This window comes from Athene cunicularia, assembly GCF_003259725.1.
Source record: "Athene cunicularia isolate RWA chromosome Z unlocalized genomic scaffold, athCun1 chrZ_part1, whole genome shotgun sequence".
NCBI classification, from domain to species: Eukaryota; Metazoa; Chordata; class Aves; order Strigiformes; family Strigidae; genus Athene; species Athene cunicularia.
In genome coordinates this window covers 34295582-34318255 of record NW_020799142.1, presented here as the reverse complement: position 1 = coordinate 34318255, position 22674 = coordinate 34295582, and the positions used below count along the sequence as shown (strand labels likewise).

General features: G+C 44.6%; 1 protein-coding gene and 1 long non-coding RNA gene across 2 annotated transcripts; both read right to left on the bottom strand.

Moving 5' to 3' along the window:
- Nucleotides 1–6: 6 nt before the first annotated feature.
- LOC113489873 lies at nucleotides 7–4404 on the bottom strand. The gene is made up of 3 exons (XR_003400104.1): nucleotides 3492–4404; nucleotides 1702–1873; nucleotides 7–624 (listed from the first exon to the last, which is right to left on the bottom strand). It is a non-coding gene; the product is annotated as an uncharacterized LOC113489873 (long non-coding RNA).
- Nucleotides 4405–5478: 1074 nt separating this feature from the next.
- CPLX4 (complexin 4) lies at nucleotides 5479–22326 on the bottom strand. The gene is made up of 3 exons (XM_026865907.1): nucleotides 21970–22326; nucleotides 18894–18981; nucleotides 5479–6265 (listed from the first exon to the last, which is right to left on the bottom strand). The coding sequence occupies exons 1-3, from the start codon at nucleotides 22134–22136 to the stop codon at nucleotides 6038–6040; spliced, it is 483 nt and encodes a 160-aa protein (XP_026721708.1). The 5' UTR covers nucleotides 22137–22326; the 3' UTR covers nucleotides 5479–6037.
- Nucleotides 22327–22674: the final 348 nt, after the last annotated feature.

Below are 22674 nucleotides of genomic sequence, written 5' to 3'. Positions count from 1 at the left end.
GGGTAAAAAGTCGATGCTCCGGTCCCTTGTCCCGGCATCTGGCTGCCTTCAAAGCCGGGTTTACAGACCCGGCGGGGACGCGCGCGGGCCCCTGGCGAGAACGGATGCTGGGGACATGTGAAGGAGGTGGCTCTGCCTTCCGGCCTGCAGGAGTCAGGGGAAAGCGCTAGGCAAGAGTTCTGAGGAAATTGCCCGATGTGTTGGTATAGGACAGTCCCTGTGAGAAGAGCCGGTGCTGTGACGCTGTCGTCCACGGCGTGAGTGGGGCTGCGAGGCCGGAGGGCAGGGCATGGCGCCGTGGGAGATGCACAAACCGCTCTTGGAAGTAAGGCAGAGAGCCAAAGCCCACACCTTGCTTTGCACTTGGCTTGGGGCAGGACATGGGCTCAGCACAGTACGAACCAGGCAGCAGCACCACGTCTCCTGCCTCCAGCACAGTCTTTTCTGCATCAGTATTTTTCTGCTTTTGTCTTCCCGTCACTCGGTCAGGTTTTTTGCTAGCACTTGCTGGTTCCTCTGAGACACCAGCCATCTTTTATCCCAGATGGTTTCAGGGACAAACACAGTCACGTCCAGAGTGGTTTTCAGCCTGCAGTTAGCTTTGGTGATGCTTCTGTTTCAAGCCTGATGAGAGTGTATGTGAGTAAAAAACACCACTGCTGCTGCTTCTTCCAAATATATTAGATAGTCTAACAAAAAGTATGACCTCTCTCAACAAATCTTCATTTTTGCTTCTCCCCCACCACAAGAGGATGCATTTTGTGTAGATTTTTCCAGAGGAATCGCTTCAAAACAAAGATTGCCAGTGCCCACCCCTCTTTAAGGTTTACGGTCTGATGTCCCAAAGTGAATGCCTTTTAGAAGCGCTCAGCTTTTCCTGCTAGCTCCAGGTGAGGTTTGCCTTCACTGACTGCTTCTGACGGGGGTGGGCTGGGGCCGAAAGAACTCAGCCATCCGTTGGCAAAGAGGGAAGAGGCCAACAGAAGAGACAAGAAAAGGTTAGTGTGGCTTTTGTGCACGATATGAAAAGCAAGTCACTACCATTGTAGGGGCATTGGAGGGTACTCAAAGCAATCAGCCAGAGTCCATTGTGTTCCTTTAATCTACATGTGTATTTCCCAAGAACTCTATTAGTGAAGTTGAATGGACTGTGCAATGTCCCTAATTTCTTCTAATTTGGAGCTGGGGTTTTATGGCACTCACAACCAGCACAAAACATGCCTATCCCTCCAGAAGCCCTGGACAAACCTGGGAATCGATTTTGCTTGTTGTAGCAAGATATCAAGGCGAGAGGAAGGAGCAAAACCCATTTAGCCAGGCTCTGGTCTGGCAGGAAGTGGCACAAAGGGCACTGGGTCCTGGCACAGAGGCTGCTTTGAGGGCACCTGTCAAAAATGTCAAATACAGGGATAAGACTCAATTCTTTTTGCTGTTAATCACAGTGTACGGCAAAAGCACTTCCACCCCCCAGAGCAGGGTATGGATCCCACATCGCTTTTTTTAGTTTTTTGCAATGTATTATTACAACAATTACTGCTGAAATTATGTTTGGAAGCTAACGAAAATTCTCAAGTTGGACAACCTCTAGAGCACAGCTGTCTGCTATACCTCCTTCCCATGCATGGATAGTGAAGACTAAATGGGAATAGTTTTGATCCCACTGGTGCTTCTGAGACCTACGTACGGGACGTGTCTTCGCACCATGAAATCAGCATCATAAAATGCCACAGATTCTTGCTTCCTTTCATCCTGTCTTGTCTTTCTGTCAAGCTGAAATAATTACTGCCTTGCAGAGCAGACATTTGAAGTTGAAGTCACTCTGCAGGTGGGACTTGGCTCTCCAGACCAGTGATGTGCAGCAGGGAGCCCCTCCCTGAAAGATAAACAGGACTTCTGAGGGCAGACAGCAAATCGACAAGGGGAGGGGGCAAGGGAAAGGGGGAGTGAAGAAAAGGGGGAAATGTTTGCCCAGTGGGAACCTGCATCCTGCTGCAGTTTGCATATTCTGTACCATCCAACAGATTGTTAAAGTCTGAAAGAACTGGCTTTGCTTTTCTCCCCAGAAGTTCCTAAGGGTGCAGTTTAAGAACCTTTTTGAAAGCACGCTGTGTGAGGAAGCTGCTGCCTCCTCCGTCACTGCATCACACATGCCTTGACAGTCACCTCCTGCTTTTTCTCTGGTGAGATTTTTCTGCCCCTGGGAGAGTCAGCTGTGTTTGTCCACCTCTTACCAGGCACCCTGTAGCCCACAGGAACCCTGCAGAGTGCTGAGCCGACTCCTGCGCGGCGCAGTGCCCGAGCACACGTGGACCGAGCTGCGGCTGGTGCTCAGCCTGGCTACGGGCAGGAGTGAGCGGCGGCTGCTCCGGGAGCGGGGCGGCCCTGGTGCAAGGTCTCCGGCACCGAGGCTCGCCACGCTCAGCCACCCTCCGCAGGAAAGGCGTGGAGGTTCATGCTGTAAGGCTGCATTAATGCAATCCTTCTTTACTTGTTTTCCAATTAGCCTAATTGAATTCGGATTGCTTAAAAGTGGGCACTAGAGGCATTTATCTTGATGGGATGACAGCCTTGAGCTCCAGCGATCCTATTAACGATAAGAACCCAAATCCCAGGTGGGGTCCATCCAGCGGTAGCTCCCATGTGACCTAACGCTTTAATCTGCTCCTCTTCCATGCGGCACACACACACACAACACGCACGCAGAGACACACGTAACACAGACACGCACACACAACACACACAGAGACATGTACAAGTGCATCCCTGTACATGTGTGCTAGCACACACACACATGCACACACAAGCTGTGCCCGGGCCATTGCGATGCTCCACGTGGGGGCTCTCAGGGGGATCTGGGGCAACGGTGCTGGCCCCCCACGCAGCCATGACCTATGGTGCCCTGCTGCTCCTGTGCACGGCCTGATGCCAGCCCCGGGGCAGAGGGAAAGCCCTGACACCAGCCCCAGAGGGAAACTGTGCTCAGGAGCTCAGAAAATAGCCCCTCCTGGGATGTAGCCCAGCTCTGCCACTCCAGACTGAGAGGTTTTACGTCGCTGGCTCTAAAAGTGGTGCCTAAGGCAGCCGACTCCCCTCCCAGCAGCCGATCAGCACGGCCGCAGCCGCTGCCAGGGCTGGGGAGCATCCTGCGCTGTGCATGGGGGGGCCTCCGTCCCACGCCAGCCTCCAGCCCTCTCTCAGCCCCGTTTGCCTCTGCCAGCCCTGACATTTTTTTGGAATCTCATTAATCGCTTGTTTGGTGATTCTAACTGTACTTTCTTCTCTGACCCTTTAAACCATGAAAATGCTGATCCTATATGTGCTGACGAATTTAATTAGCTCCTTTAAACCACCAGCTGCTTTCAGTGAGATTTTCAGGATGTCCCAGGCACATTTTAATTCAAAGGTCAAAAGCCTTAGGCTTGTTTACTTCGGTATTTTATAGATAAGACAATTCAGTCTGTAAAGTAGCAGAACAGTATGGAGACACTTACCAGATTAATACGGAGGAAAACGGATTGAGCCTTACAAACCAAAGGCTGGTTGAGCTGAGCTGGTGACTATTTTAACCACTTTATGTAAAGACCTCTTAAAAGTCCTACTTGGCTTTCCACATAGATAATTAAATTCTCTGGTGACATGTGAGAGAAGGAACCCAAGAGACAGAAATTGGATCAAAAGTCCTGGTGGTTTTAGGCAGAGTGTTTGAGATTGAGTCAGCATTACCTGCTCCGATGCTTGACGAACGTGCTGAAGGTAGGGCTTCTCCGCTAGAGAAATGACCTGTTACAATACAAGAGCCACTGACATCCCTCTCTGAACAGCCCAGGGCATCCTCTGGAAAAAGCAAGGGAGGTAAACTCAACAACTTCTGTATTTTTTAAGAAAGAAGCGAGGAAGAAGTAATTGTATTTTCTTGGGACTGCCAGATAGGATGAACAGGTCCTGTTATCGTGAATGTGCCCAGGGAGTGACTAATGGAGGCACTAAAGGTGTTTACAAGACCTGGTTTACATTTCCAGGTACAAAGGCAGGCATTTTTCCTGTGCCTAGTACCGGGGACACCTGGCTGGCCACTGCAACTCCCAGTGGATCCTCCCTGTGGGTGATGGGACCCTCCACAAAGCTGCTCCCTTGGATCACCCAGCTGCTCCCAGCAAGTCACGGTCAGTCACTGGGGCTTGGCAGAGCCACCGCTGTTCCGTGGGGCTGGGGGATGCGGCCCAGCCCAGGCAAAGGGGCCTCAGATCAGCATGGATTTCACATCTGGAGTGCACTGTAATTGTACCTTTTGCACTTCACAGACCAACACCTGATACCAGGCTTAAGGAAGAAACAATGAGAGAGGAGGGGAGTGGAGAGGAGAAAGAGATAAGAGTGAAAATACAGAAAAGGAAGGAGGGAAGGAGGGAAGGAGGGAAGGATGGAAGGAAGGAAGGAAGGAAGGAAGGAAGGAAGGAAGGAAGGAAGGAAGGAAGGAAGGAAGACAAACCATACTTAGTGCATTTATTCATTTAAAATTAGTATTTTTACTTAACTGGGTGGAATCAGAGAGAAAGAGAGAAAGAGACTTATAAACCTGTAGGAAGGTGCTACGTGTATTCATTTGCAAATTTTATTCACAGGGTAGTTCCTGAAGAATTTACGAAGTCCTTAATTTTACAGAATATCTGAGCCCCTCGGGAGCAGCACTGTCAACACCATCCCTGTGCAGCTTCTGTGGGGGTCATGATGGGTGACAACTGCTCTGGCTATGCAAGCGCAGAGACAGACTGATGCTCCTACCTGCTGTAAGCACAGGGCTCTGCTCCCCGGGCCGGCGGCGATGATTGCTGCTGGCCCATCGCTGCCTGCCCGGGCTGTGTGGGGCTCCCGGGCCGCAGCACTGCGGGGTGCAGCAGCCATCCCTCAGCCAGCCAGCTGCTGGGCGTGCGGCCGCACTCCTCCCACCTCCCACCGTCAGCCAGCAGCAGCTCCACTTTTGGGGAGTGGGAGGCAACCAGCCCACCACCTGCTGAGGTTTTCCCCAGAAAAAGCTCTGAAAAACAGCAAAGCAAATCTTGCTGGGTCCTGAATCTACAACCACTGAACTGGGCCCTGCCTGTCTACAGACTCAGATTTAGACCTAGTGCAAGCCAAGCCTTTTCTCAGGGTTCAGGTGCCCTACCCTGGCATCATCTTCCAGGTGGGCCAGATTTACGTATAGCCTCGTACAGAGGTAACTCCTACGATAAATGTGGTGAGCTCATTTTAGCCTATGCAAGTTATCTGCTCATACCCTGAGCCTCAGAATTTGGCACACAGAGGAGCCAAGCAGAGGGACACTGCTGTCACTTGACATTCGAGCTGCAAGACCAAGAAGCTGTGAAATGAAAGCAGCCTGGAGACGTCTGCATTGCTGACTGACCACAGTTCGCTAAGAGCTGCCAAGACTTGGTTTTCTACAAGTTCCCACTCAGTTCTATAGATGGTGACATCCTGGTCCCAAGCTGTAGAGCTATATGCTTCACTTTTTGTCATTTGCACTATTTAATACAGAGATGGTCAAAACCATTTTTAAAAAAAGTTTTTGTAGAAAATGTCAACATCTGAATTGTTTCAAAAGGTTTGAAACAGACATGTTTTTCTTAGAAATATATCTTTATTTCTGAAAGCAGTTTTAAATGAGCAGTTACCTATATGTTATGCATCAGAAGCACAATTTTGCTAAAAAAAATACATATTTAATAGCATACTGATCGCTTTTTGAAAAAAAAAATGGAAAAAGGCACATTTTTTCCTCCAATATTAGTTTTTTTGAAGTCAGTTTTTTCAAAGGGGAAAAATGTTATGTCAAAAAATGAGGACCAGTTCTAACTTTGCACTAAGCAGTCACAGCAGGTAAATTTTGACACCCCCCTCGGGGTTTTAAAGTCTCTCTCTCACTTTTCTATATGTACAGTTAATGCTATAGAGCTAAGTGCATTCCTCTGCGTGACCTCACTCTGCAGCCCCTGCGAGACAAGACTGAATTCACAGCCTTTGGATAGTGGTGTCTCTTCTACATCACAGAACATTTCTGCTCAGCAGCCTGTTTGATTTCGGTGAAGGTGGCTTGTGCCTTTTCTTTGATCGCATCCATGTCCATATTCTGGATGTTCTGCAGCTGTGCCAGGATAGAGTCCTTGTCCTCCTCCTCCTCCTGGTCTTCTTCCACCATCTTCTGGAGCTCTTCTGGCAAACCCACATCATCTCCAGCCATCTGAATTTGATTCTCATCCATTTCACTCTGATACAAAAAGCAGAAAATAAAACCAGTACATACTGCTGCTACTCCAGGATCTACCAATGAGCCTCTTTTTGTTAATTCGTTTGTTTTAGGGAGAACCAAAAACATATGCACAGATTTTTCAAAGTGAATTCAGCATACAAGTGCTAAGATTTTTCAGATAACGTCGATTACATTTCTTTGAAGAGTTTCAGTAGTGTCAGAACAGAAGCCCTCAGTGTCACTTGCCATTTTAGAAATCTTTGCCCTATGTGTTAACTGTGGTAACACAACGATACTGCAGGAAATCCACTACAAATTAGTTGTATCCACCAAATAATGTGCTGCAATATACTGCCTAGACAATCATCTGTCATGCGATCTGGTCGATGAAGCAATAGTTTTAGAAAAACTGTGTGGGTACCATTCCCCAAATCATTTGTTGGTGGGTTGCTTTAGGTATCAGCACTAAACTTAAGCCTTCCTGAGGATGTATTACACTTAGGGAATAATTGCTGGAAAAAAGGTTCCCATCTTCCCCAAACCATGCCTAAATTATATCTAGGTCTTTGGCTGGCCTCTGTGAGTTGGGTGAGGAGCAGGGACTGCCTGGCACATAATCAGAGCAGCGCTGCAGAGCTGGTAAGTGGGACAATAGGAGGACTTAGAAAACAAGAGAGGATGGAGGTTCGGTGTGAGTCTGAGAAACCAGGAGGAGACAGGAGAAGGAACTGGTTAAGCAATTAAAAGGGTTGAGACGCAGTAAGTGCTGCTCATACTTGCTTCCTGCTGCCCGCTGAAACGCTCTAGCAGTGGGGCTATGTCAATTTTTCAAACAATGGCGATTTTGTTCACATTTTATGGTGGATTCTGATGGATCCAGAGCTCAGAAGAACAGGATATTTTGACACAGTTCACACATCAAAGATAAGCATTAATGCCTCATTACATCTTCAAAATGAAGCATGACAGCAGCAAAGGCCTGATATGAATAAGCAGCAGTGCTGTCAGCAGGAGGTGTTTCTGCGAGTGAGAGGGGTCTTGGGTTTGCATGAATGAATGAACGCAAGAATGAATGGAGGGACATATATGAGCAATGTCTGTGTCGTTTCAGGCCTTAGCAAGGACAGGCAGATGGGGATGCTTGACTGAATAGCCACTATTTACTGTTACATATAGCTGCACAGCTTTATGTTTGCAATAACTGTACTTCCCTTTAACCTGATTTTTCCCCGTGATCATTACTACTATGTGCCTAAAGTGGGCGAGGACATCTCTTGACCCCTTTGGGTAAGGGTTGCTGCTCTCAGATCTGTGGGAGCTAGAAAACAATATCCCAATTACCCAAAGTGTTCTTTATTGATTGTGTAGCAGGAAAAAATGTGTTAAGCTTCTAATCAGCCAGTGGTAGCTACTGGATGAGTTAGACCTTTTGAAATTCTCCCAAGTAGCAGTAGATGATGATAAAAAAAAGATACCGGGTTAATTACTGAGCAATAAAAGTACTAAACAGACAATGACACATGTTCTTTTCTTTAGAACTGTTTGTAATGTAAGACTTCATCGCTGCACACTACTGTGTATGGTGCGGAGAGATGCCCATACAGCGTACACAAACGCCACTTTGGCCGTGTGAACAACTGTTCGGCACATTCTTGCACCAAAGCCCCCTGTCCTACTGAAGTCTGAGATGTGATGCACAATGCAGTTCAGGGGTTCAAAGAAGGACATATTCAGATGCAGTCTAAAGCAGTACAGTTCTGCCCAAGTCACCTTCCTCTACCCACTTGGCATTTAGCCTGCCTTTGAGCAGACCTAGTATGAGCTTCAGCAGGACAGGGCTGCTCAACAAGCAGCCAAGAAGCACATCAGATAGGTATGGCTTCTTATCTTCTAAAATTTGACAGATCTAGTTCTGTTGTTTTTATTTGAAATGGAAATGGAGGACTAAGTTTCTAATTTTACTTGGGTTTTTTTTTAAAGTCTGGTGGAAATAAGGTAAAGCTTATTTTTTCACATGGAGAGATCAGATTTTCCCCACAGGATGTTCTTAAAGTCAGGCTAATGCTGCAAATGTCCAAATACCCAGTGATCCTGCAGCTCCAAGCACTCACTTCTGAAAGTCAGAAAGTCTCTCCTGATGACTTTAATCTCCACAGGTCTCTGCAAGTGTTTAGCCACCCTTTTAGGATCTCTGAGAACACAGAAGCAACTAATTTACTATCCTAGTAAATTAAATATGCCTGGCACTAGTCTCCTGCCCCAAGGCCAGCTGGCCTGAAACAACCCACTGCGATGCTATTGAACTCTCTTGCCATACCAAACAGGGTGGTCCCATCTCACTGCCCCCTGGGAATGCCTGACCTAACCCCCAGAGCGGCCCTGGAACTGCTTGGGAGAGTGCCCAGGCCAAAACTGGGACAGGCACTACCCTGACAATTCAACGGTGTAGGCAACACGGTCCTAGAGCCTGGTAATACTCTTTGACCCCGATAATGGATCTGATGTAGTCAGTCAGATCCATTTTCTTACAGGTGCAATATAACACAGAGTTCTTTACACATACATGATACACAGGTGTAAGCAGAAAACAGACAGTCTAAACATCTGTTTATATGAAGTCTGAGTAAACAAAAGAGATCAAAGCTCACAGAATAATGCACAGAGGAGCTAAACTGTTTTCCAGCGTCACTGTGCAATGTACTGCTTTCCTTATGTCGAACTTACCCTGCCATGAAATCTACCTAGGCCTGTGCACAGAGATCCTTTAGTAGGTGAATCCAGCCCTGACATGGTGATCGATCACCTGTAATGCACCAGTGAGTTACATACAAAATCAGAGTTCATCATGCCTTGACCCACAGGTGGGATTTGTGGTGAGCAATACAGCAGCACTGACCCGTGCCACCCACGGGCTGAGGTACCTCACAGGCAGGTTCAAGGAGGTTCGAGGTTGGAACCACCAGCCTTCTCTCTTACAAACACCCTCTCGTGCCATCCCTGCACAGAGAGCAGAGTCTGGAGCACAGGGAGGGTGTGCAGAGGCTGTGTGACACCCCAGCTCTCTGGGCCTCGCAGGCACCACCATGTCATTGCCCAAACTGGCCTCAGGGAGAATCCCCTTGCACCCGGGGCTCCAAAACCCCATTTCAGCATGTGCCAGGCCCCCGCTAGGTCACAGCTGTGCCTGTGCCAAGCTGGTCCCCGCTGAGCCTGGCGTGGTGACTGGTTTCCCAGGACAGACCATGCTTCGCCTTCCCGGAGCATCCCTGGGCCCTGCCACCAGCCCCAGCTCCTCCAGCCTGTGGGGCCGCGCGGGGGCTGTGGGCTCAGCCTGTGCCGCGGCGCCCATCGCCCCGGCCTGCACCTTCCCAGGGAGCAGTCCTGACAGACACATCATGACTCCATTTTCCACAGTGGATCCACAGCTGTTTCACTCTGGCCTATCAAGAAAACATTTGGATCAGCAAAAGAATTCTTCAAGCTTAGCAAGTACTTGTTTTCACATACTTACATAAAGCCTGTGCGCAGTGAAGAGCTTTGCCCAAGACAAGATTCTCTTTCTGCCTGGTCAATACGCATCCCCCGCAGCACAGCTAGAGCTTATGTAATGTTTTCACTGCATACAGTGAAAAATCCTTTAATTCTGGAACAGCACTATTCATTAAATCAAGTTTTAACAATATTCCCATCACAGCACAATAGAGCAAGAGCCGTTTGAGATTACATGCCTCCATGTCCCTTTCACAGTAAGAAGCGTTCCTTTCTAATGTCTTAAGCAGCACTTGTTATTGAAAAGACACCTGATTGCATCTGAATACTCCTTCTCTCTAAATATCAATGAACAAAAAACATCCTGCTGTTCAGTAACTGAGAATCTTGTAGAGCAGTCCTTTGACTAGGGGAAGGGATCCACCTGCTTGGAGCAGATAACACAGTCACTTCCTGAGGTGCTAGAAATTCTTCTATCACAACCCCCAACACTCAGCACTGATGTGACAATACCCTGAGAGAGAGCAGTGGCTTTAGAGGTGACATGGTGGACACACGGTGCAGACCAGTGATGTGAAAAGGGTAGTGGGGCCCATGGGGGAGGTCACCATGCTGCAGCCTGTGTCTCTGGACAGGCTGGACAGGCCCGGGATCAGATGTTCCTCTCCTGTATCACAGGTACCATCACCTCAAGCCCCTGTGTTTAGACCTTGAAGTTAACTGATTACCGGATCCCAGTTCAGGAAAAAGGCAGTAAGTGAATAAAAGAGTTTGGTGTGGTTTTGTTTTAAATTAAAATATTTATGTACTTATATAATTTTTAAAGAATGTTTTGTATGAAGGTGATGAATTGAATACTCCGAAGATGAAAAAGTTGTCCATAGATCAAATGTCTCATGGCTAAGAACATCTTTCTGATGACAAACCTAAGTTGACAATTCTGTTAATAGGATTAGGTTCATTAAGGGACTGCTTTCTCTTATAAATCTGGCCCAGATAGCATGGAGCTTTAGATTTTGCACTGAAAAGGGGGCCCTGCTTAGTCTTGAATTTCATGCTTTCATTTACAATGTGTGCTAGTGATTGATACCGGTAATATTCCAGGTTTCTATCCCATACTAGACTACCTAAAAATACTTTCATTTTAAAACATAATCAATGCATTATCACAGGTTTGAGAGCATTTTTCTGCCAGAATGTTGTATCTTAGAGTTGAATTTTTTCAGAGACATATAGCATGCATGTATGTAATAATTTCATTTTCTTCCCTATAAAACATATGTTTTCATAAGGGCTGATGAAAACAGACCTTCAACCAAGAAATGCTATATAGGTAGACACAAACGCAGAGAAGCAAATCCTGCAAAATTCAACTGCAATCACCGCAAATCAGCAAAGCTAAGGCTATGCTTAACTTCTTTGCTAGCTTAGAGCTCCTGTCCTGCCTTGGAGGCAAGCCTTCTACCGTTATTACTGAAATTTGGCCCCAAAGACCGCTTGGCATATACCGAAGCTGAGATCCTGATGAGGAGGGGGCAGGTGGCCACTGTGTGCTCTCGGGTGCTAGGGGGTGTCAGCCAGGGACGACCATGGGGACCCAAATACGCCTCAGAACTGGAGGAAGCACCACGGATTGCAGGCTTCCAGACTCAGAGAGAGACACCCAGCTCTACTGACTTTCAGCTGACAGCTGGGCACGTAAGTGTCCCAAAGCCTTTGAAACTAGCCCTTCTTGCGAGCTAAAGCTGGGGCCTGGCAGGATATGGTGAGGCCTTGGGCAAATGCTGTTCAGTAGCTGGCTCAGTGTATGCCTCCAAAAGGAAAACAAAGACTAATGATATTTTAATACTCAGCTGCTAATTAAAATGCTGGTGTTTAGAGATTTAGGCCTACAATCCAATCACCCACTTGAAATCCTGTACTTCATTTTTTTGCGTAATCTATCTTTTGGTAATTAAACTCGCCCTCAGGATTTGATCTCTTTCTCATCACTGTGCTGAACATCCTGGACAAAAGGTATATTGCAACTGATGAATACAGAAGAGCACAGTGGATAATCTGCCATTCTTCTGCACCTGTACACAATACTGGTCATGCACTAACCTGTATCTGTTTTTCCAGGCATATTCCTTTCTCTTCCAGATGGATATTCTGTCCAGAGGGAATCTGAAGACACGGTGCATTTCTCTAGTCTTTCTGCTGTCAGGCTATAGCTGTGGGGGAGTGCCAGCAGCTCCCAACACACCTACTGCAGGAACAACGTCAGCCTCACGCACGTGGAGCGGATCCTGTGCTTCCACCCAGCCCGGTGACCGCGCAGACCTCGTGCTGCGCCCAGGCAACGTGCCCGGTCTACGCCTCAGCAAGCTGAAAGAGCTCAGCACCTCCATCCCTGACAAGCAGGATGCATCACAGACGATCCGTGCTGTTTGCAGCTTGATAATGCCTGGAAACTAAATTAGACTACACGGTGCAGACAGGGGGATCGCTGCAGAGCGACCTGCAGCCGTAACAGCACCATCTCCAGGGAAAGAGAGAGAGATCAAAGTTCAAGTGCAAGTCAGTGTGTGACCTTGATAACTATCTGAGAAAGACACGGGAGCTAATCATACTTCCACTTAAAGCGGTCATTTGAATGAGCAGCTACAGGTGTAGCAATATGCCTTTATGTTTGAAGATGACAAACTGTAACTTCAGATAATTTTAAAAGTCAAAATGTCCTTACAGAGAGTTTGCTGATCTGAAATAAAGTTTTTATATAGAATTGTATTCACTTCAAATTTGCTTATGAAAGCTTTGTTCAACGTTGACATACTAGGAAGGCAGGCAGAAGTTGCTTATTTGAGGTTTCTCAACAGCATTACTTCTCTTGCTTCGTTTTTCCCCAGTACCTGTCTCAAAACATTCTGCCATACTTTAAGACAGCTCCTCTCCTTCTGGAAAGTCAGTTAGCAATGTTTTGGTTGCAAAAACCTTGTTTTCAAAGTTAGAGAAAAATGCAATTTTTATCCCTGACTATGAATGAGGCCTACCTGACTGGTTAAATACAAATAGTATAATTTTATCTAAGTCACAAGACTGAATCACTTTTGAGCCAAATTGTAATTTGCCTTTAGGGTTCAAGCAAATGATTGTTTTAAGAGTGGTGCAATTTCATGAACGTGGCACTAGAGGGCCTTTGGCGGCTCAGGGTTAGAAACAGCATCAAACTAATAACTGGAGAAAAAAAATAGATGATTTACGATTTGTGTTTACATTATATAATCACTTTCTGAGCCTAGGTAACTTGGTTAATTTTTTATCACTTGACTGTTGGGTCCTTTTCTTCTGGCATTTCTGATGCTTCAGTAGGCAAAGATGGTTGCAAATGTTTTAGTATTTAATAGTGCTTGCCACAGAAAATGCATAAACTTTCAATTCTATTGCTTGAAGGTTCTATGATAGGTTTTTTAATTCATCAGTCATATCTGCCTTTGATCCCAAGTCATGCCAGGTAATGGAATCTAACGAAACTGTGTTAGGGGCTGTCAAGTAGTTTCTGTGATGGCACTCCAGCACCGAAGAGCATGCCCCAGCACAGGTTCATTTAGGAGGTTAGCTTTAGCACTAGATTCACAGGGCACTGAGGAAACTGCACAAAAAACCCTCCGCTGGCAAATGGTAGACCTTCTTAAAAGGCACCCTCCACAAGGAACCCTTCACATCTGGCGGCTCCTGCCAAGCTGGAGGACTCTACTAGCCCAGGGCCAGAAGCACCACCAAAAGCCCCCGACAGGAAAGGGAACACGTGGAACCACCAACCCTCTGCTCACAGACAGCCAAACAACATCGGTGTCCCCACAGACCTGGATGTAGACAGAAGTGATTGAATGGACACTCCCTATTAATTTATTAATTTACTTTGAGGAGAAAGAAAAGTAATTACTAGAGGAGCTATCTAAAAAGGTTCAGCGCTGCAGAAGGAGGTAGTGGAGATGATGTATGCAGAGGTGGCTATAAGGTCAAAGATCAGTCCTTGAAGACAGTGGGAATATGTGATGGCTTTAAATAATCTGCTGGGAAAACCCAGTCTGTTGGTGGACTCCTGAATTTGGTATCCGGGAGCAAGACTCCAGAGGGATAGGTCAGGAAACCTGATAAATGTAATCTTGACCAACACTTCCACTCATCTTCTCAAATTCCTTCCAGAGCAAGGATAAGAAAGGATGCAAATTATCTTTGGTATTTTTAATACCTTTGGACAGGTTAAATCCTTCCCACTCAGTTCAAGGGGGAAAGAACAAATCATTTGTGTGAGGAGGTCTAATATTGCTAGTTAGGTTTGATAGAAATTTTACACACAAAAACCTGTTTCCATAGAAGAACAGTGTGATGTTTTACCACATCAAAATTTTTACATCAGAAATCTCTAACTATTTTAAAATAATAGCTTTTTTTTTTTTCCCAGTCACAATTGGAAATTTTGTTTCCAGGAAAGAACACCTTTACAAAGAGATGTTGTTTGTTTAACAGATTTTTTTCATTTAAAATATTTTCATTAAAAATATTATGACTAACTTCCAAAAAAATCCAAAAGTGCCTCCTTTTAAATCCTGCAAAATAGTACAATAAAAAGAAATGTTTTCAAAGCTCTTTTCCTCATCTTCAACTACTCCATTGGCAACTCTGGGCCATGGACTGGCTCTTACAGCACAACTTATTTCATCCAAGTAGAACCAGTATTCAGATGAATGCTGAGCAGATATCAGGTAATGGATGGCCAGTGAAGAACACAGCCTAAACCAGCATAACAGCCTTCAGACGGACAGGCCTATCCTGCAGCTGTGCAACCTTGCATTTGTCCTCCTCACTTCAGGATAATGTATTCCTCCTGTAGGTGCTGGAAGGTGTGACAGTATTTCAGATTCAGACAATCCCTTACAATGCTTGTGCTTTTACAAAGCTAACATCACAAGACTTGATGGCTCCTGGGAAGACTTTTCCCTCAATGTTTGAGTTGGGTCCTAACAAGATAGGCACCTGCAGGCCTCAGCTGACTTGCTTCCCTGCTGTTAGGTGATTTCTGTGACAGTAACCCTGGGCAATTATGAATGAAGTACGCCAGGGCATTATTAATTTGTTAGCTGAGCGTATTTTGAATGTGTTGAACTCCCCGGTGATAGTTAATTTCTTTACTGCTGCTTAATTAATATAGACTAAAAAGTGGCACGGATAGTTCTCAACCTTGACTAGGGCCATCATCCCAGGGTAGAAGGGTCTGGGAAATGCGAGCCATATACCACTAGAATATTTGAATTACTCCTATAATAATCAGACCTCTGTCTTCCTGGGCTCACACTCACAGGACCATATAGACTCTAATCTCCTTGAAATCCCTTGGAGTCCAGCAGCTGAATACCTGTGTGGTTAGCTCTGTGCCACAGAGCAGGGGCCCGGGCCTTCAGTTAAACATATCTCAGTTCATCCTATTTGGAAGCTGGATGATACACAAAAGGTCACCAAAACACAAAGTCCATATCTTCATGTGACCGATGAACCAGCAAGCCCCAAGCTCTGCTGACTGCCAGAGATGGAATGAAAAACACAGAGAGCACAGATCAGACAGCTGTAGCACTGTCTGCAAAGGGAAAAGCAACTGGACAACTCCAGATAACAGACATTATTTCCAGGAGGAAATTGCTCAAATGATAAATTTTCAGCAAGTCACTAGTGTTGTATTTGACATAACTGTATCTGAAGGATATCTTAGTGAAGATGGAAAAATAAATCTCTTTAGAAATCTTTTATAAGCAATGAAAGAAAGAGTGACCAGGATAAGAACAGTTTAATAGCATACAAACCACCACTGGTCTAAGATTAGATATTACTGGGAGAACTCTACATGACCTTTTAACAACCTGTGAATAAGGAGCCTACGCAAACCTGAGTCTTCAAAGACTTTCCAGAAATAAGCTTTTTTCACTGACTACGTACAGACTCAAGTTCAGGGATGGATACAACCCAGGTTTAGCTGAGGGAAGGCTCCCACTGGTATCACAGGCTGTGGGAGCACATGGTTTACTTGTCTGTGTCAGGGTGGAAGGAAGAAGCTCAAACATTCCTCCTTTCCCAGTAAATCTACCAAGTCAACAACAGCAACTAGAGAGCCTGTGTCATGGTGCAAATACTGCAGAGTAACACAACATGTTAGGCTAAACCAAAGAAACATGAGAGATCAGAACACGAAGCCAATAAATGTTAGGCACGTACACAGTGGAATAATTCAGATCAAGAAACAAAGATCCTGCTCTCAGAAGGGTCTGAACCATATTTCACAGTCTCCAGAACTATATGGATCTCTGGGAACTCTGTATAACTCTGCTTAAGACAGCATTGATTCAAGCAAAGACAGCCCTCCAACCTGCAGTTTCTTGCTCTCCAGGAGACTTCAGTGCCTCCTGGTGCACGTTTCATAGGCATAGGGCTCTAAAGTGCCTGGTGAACCAGGTCCAAAGTTGCAAGGCCACCAGATTCCCTGTCTGTTCACAATCCTGTCACTAAGACTGCGTTCACACCCTGATCTCCGCTGTTCCTTTATCCCTCACCTGCAGCTTCCTGCACAACTTCCTACATTTCTCCAGTTGAAGGCATCCAGCTGGCAATGACCAGGGACCCTACCCAGAAATCCAGGGCCCTCCATGGTCACACTAAGTTCAGATTCAAGCTCCAGTTTGTGAGCACGGAATCAAAGACTGGGTTGTTCTGCTAATTCCAGCTACAGCGCTGGAAGAACCAGGGTCTTAAGGGTGGAATACATCTCACTTGACTTCAGCTGTCTGGTCTAAGGTAGCAACCTGGCCTCCCTCAGAGAGGCACACATCGCTGGAAAGGGACCCAACTTCACCTTAAACTACTTATCTGAAAGTTTGGATAGATGAGCCTAGAAGTGCTGGTCTCTCCATCAATGACAGTCCTTAAATGACTTGCTTGGGTTAAGTACTAAATTTTTTAGCAGCTAAATTTAGGTGAGATGGATTCTTTACCTTCCTCCATTTTAATTAAAAATCACTGGAAAGTACTGATTAGAAAACAAGTGGTAATGACTCAGAAATGGCAGGTGAGTATTAGCAATATAAACAAGGTCTCAAATTGCTAAGAATCACCAAATGCTTCCTTGTGGGATATAAATAAAATCTTCAGAAACACTAACATCTTCACACTAGCTTCACACTTCAGAGCAGATGCATGATCCAAAATCCTACATAGATTACTCCATCCCATATTACATATCTCCTGCCCATGGAAGAAGAATGCAAAATCACGCAATAACAATTCTTCCAAGCACAGAAGCCCAAATTACTTTCTCTACGCTGGAGCTAACAGTGCAACCCACTCAGAATAAAACCATAAACCACAAGTGGGCTGCAGCCACGCGCCACAACCATGTGCTGGAAAGCCATGGACAGACGCAAAGCCTTCCAATTCCATGGCCCAGAGCAGAATCTCAGATTTTAGGGGAGCTCCTAAATGCAAAGTAGTAAAAGGCCCAATACTAATTTGCACAAAGAAGTCTTCAAAATGAATGGAAAATAATATTCATGACCACGGACATTCCTTCACACCCAGTGAACAGTTTGTTTTCTTTAATGAGTTTTTGGGGAAAGGATTTTTTCAACTTTGTTTTTAAAAAACCCCCTAGAACTAATAATTTTCACCCTTATGATCAGTCATCCCTTCAGAGCATGCCAACAGATTTGAAAGGCTGAGCTGTCTGGTACAAGTCTTCTTTCTCTTCTCCCCATCGTATCATTTTTGCCCATGTCTCTGGTAGCTGTCTGTAGTAGTTTTCCTTCATCTCCGTTACAGAAGTAAGCTACTGATTTGTTGTTCTCTGTATATCTCTGGGAGCTTCTTTTTGAAAATGTCTTCACATTTCCCATCTTCTGATGTTAAATGGCAGGCTACATGCCTCAGTAAGTTTGGCAATTCCTAATTTTAAATCCTTTAGAATACTCAGGTAAATAGCCGCTGGCCCTGGTATACCACACGCCATTTAACAACCTTGTCCTACAACACTAAGCTGAGAAAACTCACCTGACTCACGCCCATAAAAGAGACTATCACAGGGACACCTACCTAGGGACCTTCACAGCAATCCTGCAGTCAAAATGGATGCAGAGATCCCGCTGTGGGCTAATCTTCCCTGATTCTGCTGCAGAGCCCTCCTCTGGCTCTCGCTCCGTTAGCTCCCTTCAATTCCAGCCCACAGTCCTAGACGAGATACCAGCTTTCTTCATTACAGAAGTATCACCATCTTGCAACAGGAAATCATCTCCAGAATATTCAAGTTTCAAAACTTTTTCTTTTAATAGGCAAGATCTGTGGATGCTCAGTATTGGCTTAGTGCTAAAGCCTATACTTTGATAAACCTTCGATAAACAAGAGTTCTGCTGTTAAATCCCTGAAAATGTGGAAGAATCAGAAAATAAACAGAGGAGCATGTCTTCCCTCTAAACCAGGAAAACACTTTAAATACAGTCGAGAGCTATTCTTGTTTGCATCCATGTGTTTTTATGCCAGGAAAATACTGTCAACCTATATGCTAACTGCGCTTTCTGTCACAATCGAGAAGCTGCCTGGACAGCCTCTAACAAACAACTAGATTTCTCTGCTGCTTGAAGCTTCTATTGTCTGTATTTTGGTTTTCCTGGGAAAATTTGACAGTGTCAGAAGGACTAAAGAAAAAAGAATGGACAGTTTTCGTACACTTCTTGGAAGAAGATACTAAAAATAAACCTTGAGAAGTTTAGCAGAAGTGTACAGCTTGCAGAGTTTTCAGGGACTCCGCTTATTTGCTTATAGTTTTATTTTTAACTGTTGCATGTTACCAAGTTAAGAACTTATACTAACAGTCAGACCAGATGCTCAACTTTTTCAGATCTGACAGTGTAGAGAAGGATTGCAAGAATCTTTCTGTTGGATTCATCTACTGAACAGAGAAAAAAGGGTCTAAAAGGAGCAATCACTAGGGAAAGCCATGGTTCCGGCCTCCATTTCTGTACTGAGCTGGATGTGATGAAAATTAAGGCAATTTGCCATTTTCAGAATTCTGTGCTGGTTGTCAGTTTGTTTTAAAATTGGCCACTGAACTAGATGAGATCAAGAACTACAGGCTTACCTTAGGGAGTCTGTACTTCTCTCTCAGATGAACCCTCAGACAGGCTCGCTCTGCTTTTTTCTGTGCAAATGCTGCATCTCTTTCCATCCTGGAAATCAGAAAAGATGTTTCTTCAAGATACTAATAAAATATGATCTTTTACACTGAGCCAGTTGCTCAGTTGCAAAAAGCTACACGCAGGAGTTATTCCCAAAATTATGTAACTTGTCCACAAAAGGAGCAATGCTAAGGGGCCAGACTTCCTGCACCATAAGCTTGTTCTCAGAACAGTTCCCTTGAGTCCCGTGAAGAATGAAGGATAAGCCAACACTACTTGTCTGGAGTTTGTACGTGTACTAGCTGACATTTCTCACTGTAACAATGAACAATTCCAATAAGCAGAACAGAAGAGTTAGGCTTATTCCTCACTTACTCTGCTGGGGCACTTACTGAGACGTGGCTGCCTGCCTATGCTCCTGTTCTACAACCACCACATCCTCACAGAATAACACCACACGCAACGGCAGAACGGTCCTTCTGGGTCAGACTAAAAGTTTACCTATCCTAGAGTCCAATCTTCAACAGCAGACAGTAGTGGATACTCAGAGAAAGAATTTAAGAGGAGGATAAGCATCCTGTATCAAAACTGCCCAGCTTCCAAAAAATCAGTGGTGTAGGGTTGCTGGAAATTGCCCCTACACTGTTGTCTCTAATAGCCCTGGGTGGCCTCTGTCACCTATGAATTTTCTCGGTCTTTTCTGCATCCATTTATTATTTCAGAACATCCTACAGCAATGAATTCCACAGATTCCCTGTATGGAAAAGTAATTCTTTTATCTGTGATCTCATAAAATGCTTTCATTAGATTTAAGAACTGTTCAGCACAATTTTTAGTTAGACTATTTGTGTATTTATTTGCAAAATGTGTCTCCTCAAAGATTTTTGGTCACATTTGATAACTTTCACCTTCCCTGTCTCCCTTTCTCCCCCAGAAGCATTATCATGAAAATTCTATGGCAAAATTGATTTTGTTCAAGTATTTTGTCATATGAAAGCTACTTTCAAGATTAAATGTTATTTTTCCTGTGCTTCCACAAATAATTTTTTTTGTTTCTCTCTCAAGAAGTTTCACATTAAACGAGAGCCCTCTTAAACTACTTTCAGTCATTGATGGAAAGACTGGAAAGAGATTTTCTGAGCCCTTCTGGCACATTTTCCTTCTCTTCCTCCACCTCCCTCTTCTGTTGCCTGCTCCTCCTCCAGAGGAGCCGTTAGCCATAGCTTGTATGGGGCTGTTCCCACTGCGCATCCCTTCAGGTGTCCTGTGAGGCTGCGGGGCAGGAGGGGATTTTCTGCTCAGGAAGGTCTGAGCTTTTCACTTGTCCTGGCATCATGGGAAGGCCTGGCAAAACTCACTCAGCCAACCTCCCAACACTGCCTGGGCCCTAGTGTGGGCCTAATTTACATTTCTGTTATGGAGAATCTAATCAATTCCCTGGAACATGGAGCTTTGTGGGAACAGGAAACAGGTATAAGAGTAGTTGCACAACAGTCTAATGCCCGTGACAGGCAGCACAAACTGGTGGTCACCTCTTGCTTAAACTCTTGAGATACTGGAAAAAAATTCTTTGTGACCATGCTAGAGGCTGCCAGCATAAGCCACCTGTTTGTTCCTGTGTATTACACATTTTCCCGAGCAACAGCAATCTGTGCATTTTTGTGTGTTTAGCCACCAAATAAAAGCCCAAACCCCAAACCTGAGAAGAACCCAGAGCCAGGATGGTCACACAAAGGCCAAACTCCACCCAAGTACGACTCCAGCAAGGCACTTCTCTGATCTGCACTCCCATAGAGCTGAAAACTGGGTAAAATCCAGAGAGCCCTGAAACAGATGCTCTGCTTGTGACAAAAGGTTTCTGACACACATTTACATAACCATACCAGTGTGCACTGTCCTATTTTTCTCTTGGAAAGTACTTCAAACATTCCTACTATAGTTCCAAACTGTACTTTCAGAAGTCCTCCTGCACCAATTCCTCAACAGAGTTCAGCATGTAACAGGCACATGCCACACTTGAAAACATCACAGGGAAAATGCTTGGAAAAAAGAATTATTTCTGTTTCAGCAATCCTGTTTTGCTTCTCAGTCCTGAAGCATCTTCCTGCCAGCAGGTGGTTATTTCTCTTTTAAATATCCCTTGACAAAATGCATAGCAGAACATTCCGTATTTTATTCCAAACTAAGGGATACCTATTCAAGGTTTTATGAGTGAAATGGCTGCTGCTAAATACAGACCTGGATACCTCAAATTCTGTCAGTCATTAACCTTTCACCTATAATCACCTTACGTGAAGGATTTACACAACCATTATGTAATTGACCATTAGAGGAACAGATGCATTTGAGATTTAAAAGTCAACCGTTTTATTTACAATTATGCATGATTTGAACTCCTACATGTTAAGTCCTTTATTTTAATTCTGCTTTGATATTTAAACATAGCAAGTGGTAAAGATTATAATTAAAGACAAAATGAAATTGAAATTTATTCAGCTGAAAAGTTCTAATTTACTATATTTTACAAGAAATAACTGAAAACACAAGTACAAAAAATAACCGTCTTAAAACTTTTCTCTAGATAAATATCATCCAATTAAGCATGGCACTCATTTATGATGGCAGACATGGAAAAGTAATGTGGACAAAGAAAAGATCGTGTATTGAAAGCATACTCCACATGGACTTCTAGGAGAACAAATCATACACATTTTAGAATTAACTCCTGCACTACAAACAGCTTTGTACCTATGGAAAAATCTGAAAGATAAAGTAACATCAGCTAGGAATGAATCCAGCATATCAAGGTGTGGAGATAGCAGGGAACTGTAGGAGAGAGGTGCAGGATGAGGGGGAGGAAGGGGGGAACATATTTATCATTTCCAGTCAGGAATTTTTATTTCAGAAAGTCTAGCAAAGATCTGTCTCCTTTAAAAAAGGGAAGAGCGATGAATGTTTGGCTTTGTCTTGGGTTATTTTTATCTGCACAAAGTTACCAAGAATCAGCCCCATACTGGTAATAAGGGAACAGGTACTCACTTCTCCTCAACCATTTGCTTTTGATATTCCTCATATTCCTCTCTGGTCATTCCTGCAGCTGCTGCTGGATCAGAAGGAGTGCTTTCTTCTTTGCTTTCTTCCCCTCCACCTCCAAGTCCCAAGTTCTTTACCTGGTTGCTCAACATACTTTTCATTAGAAAGGCCATCTTCTCAAGAAAAAAGGAGCTATAAGCAAGCAGCTACAAGAAAGCCAAAGCAAACCAAAAATGTTCTCAATACCAACAACTGTAAGCAAGAGAGTTTCTACAGTCACATCAGCTCTTCAAGGGCACAATGATAGTGAAACGTGAATGCCAAAACCAGTTTGTCAGCCATAATCTGGATTAAAGAGTGAACTCCTTAATATCTAGAGGCAGATGGTTCAGATTACTCAAAAAAAAATAAAAATCATTAGACACAGCTACCTACTGTTTGTATTAATACCTTAAGCTAATTGTGTACACACACACACAGATCAACTATGGTGTGCAATAGCATTTTGACTTCTTCAGTCTTGAAACTGTCACTTTCACAGAGATGGAACCATTTCCTGGAACACAACAGATCTGAATTAAAAGCCTGGCTGACTAAATGACCACAGTAAAATTGTAAAATTTGGGCTACAGAGCAGAAAACCCTTTTGGATTTACACAACCCAATGAGATTTGAAAACTGAAATTCTTTAAGTGAAAAACCCAATCCTTT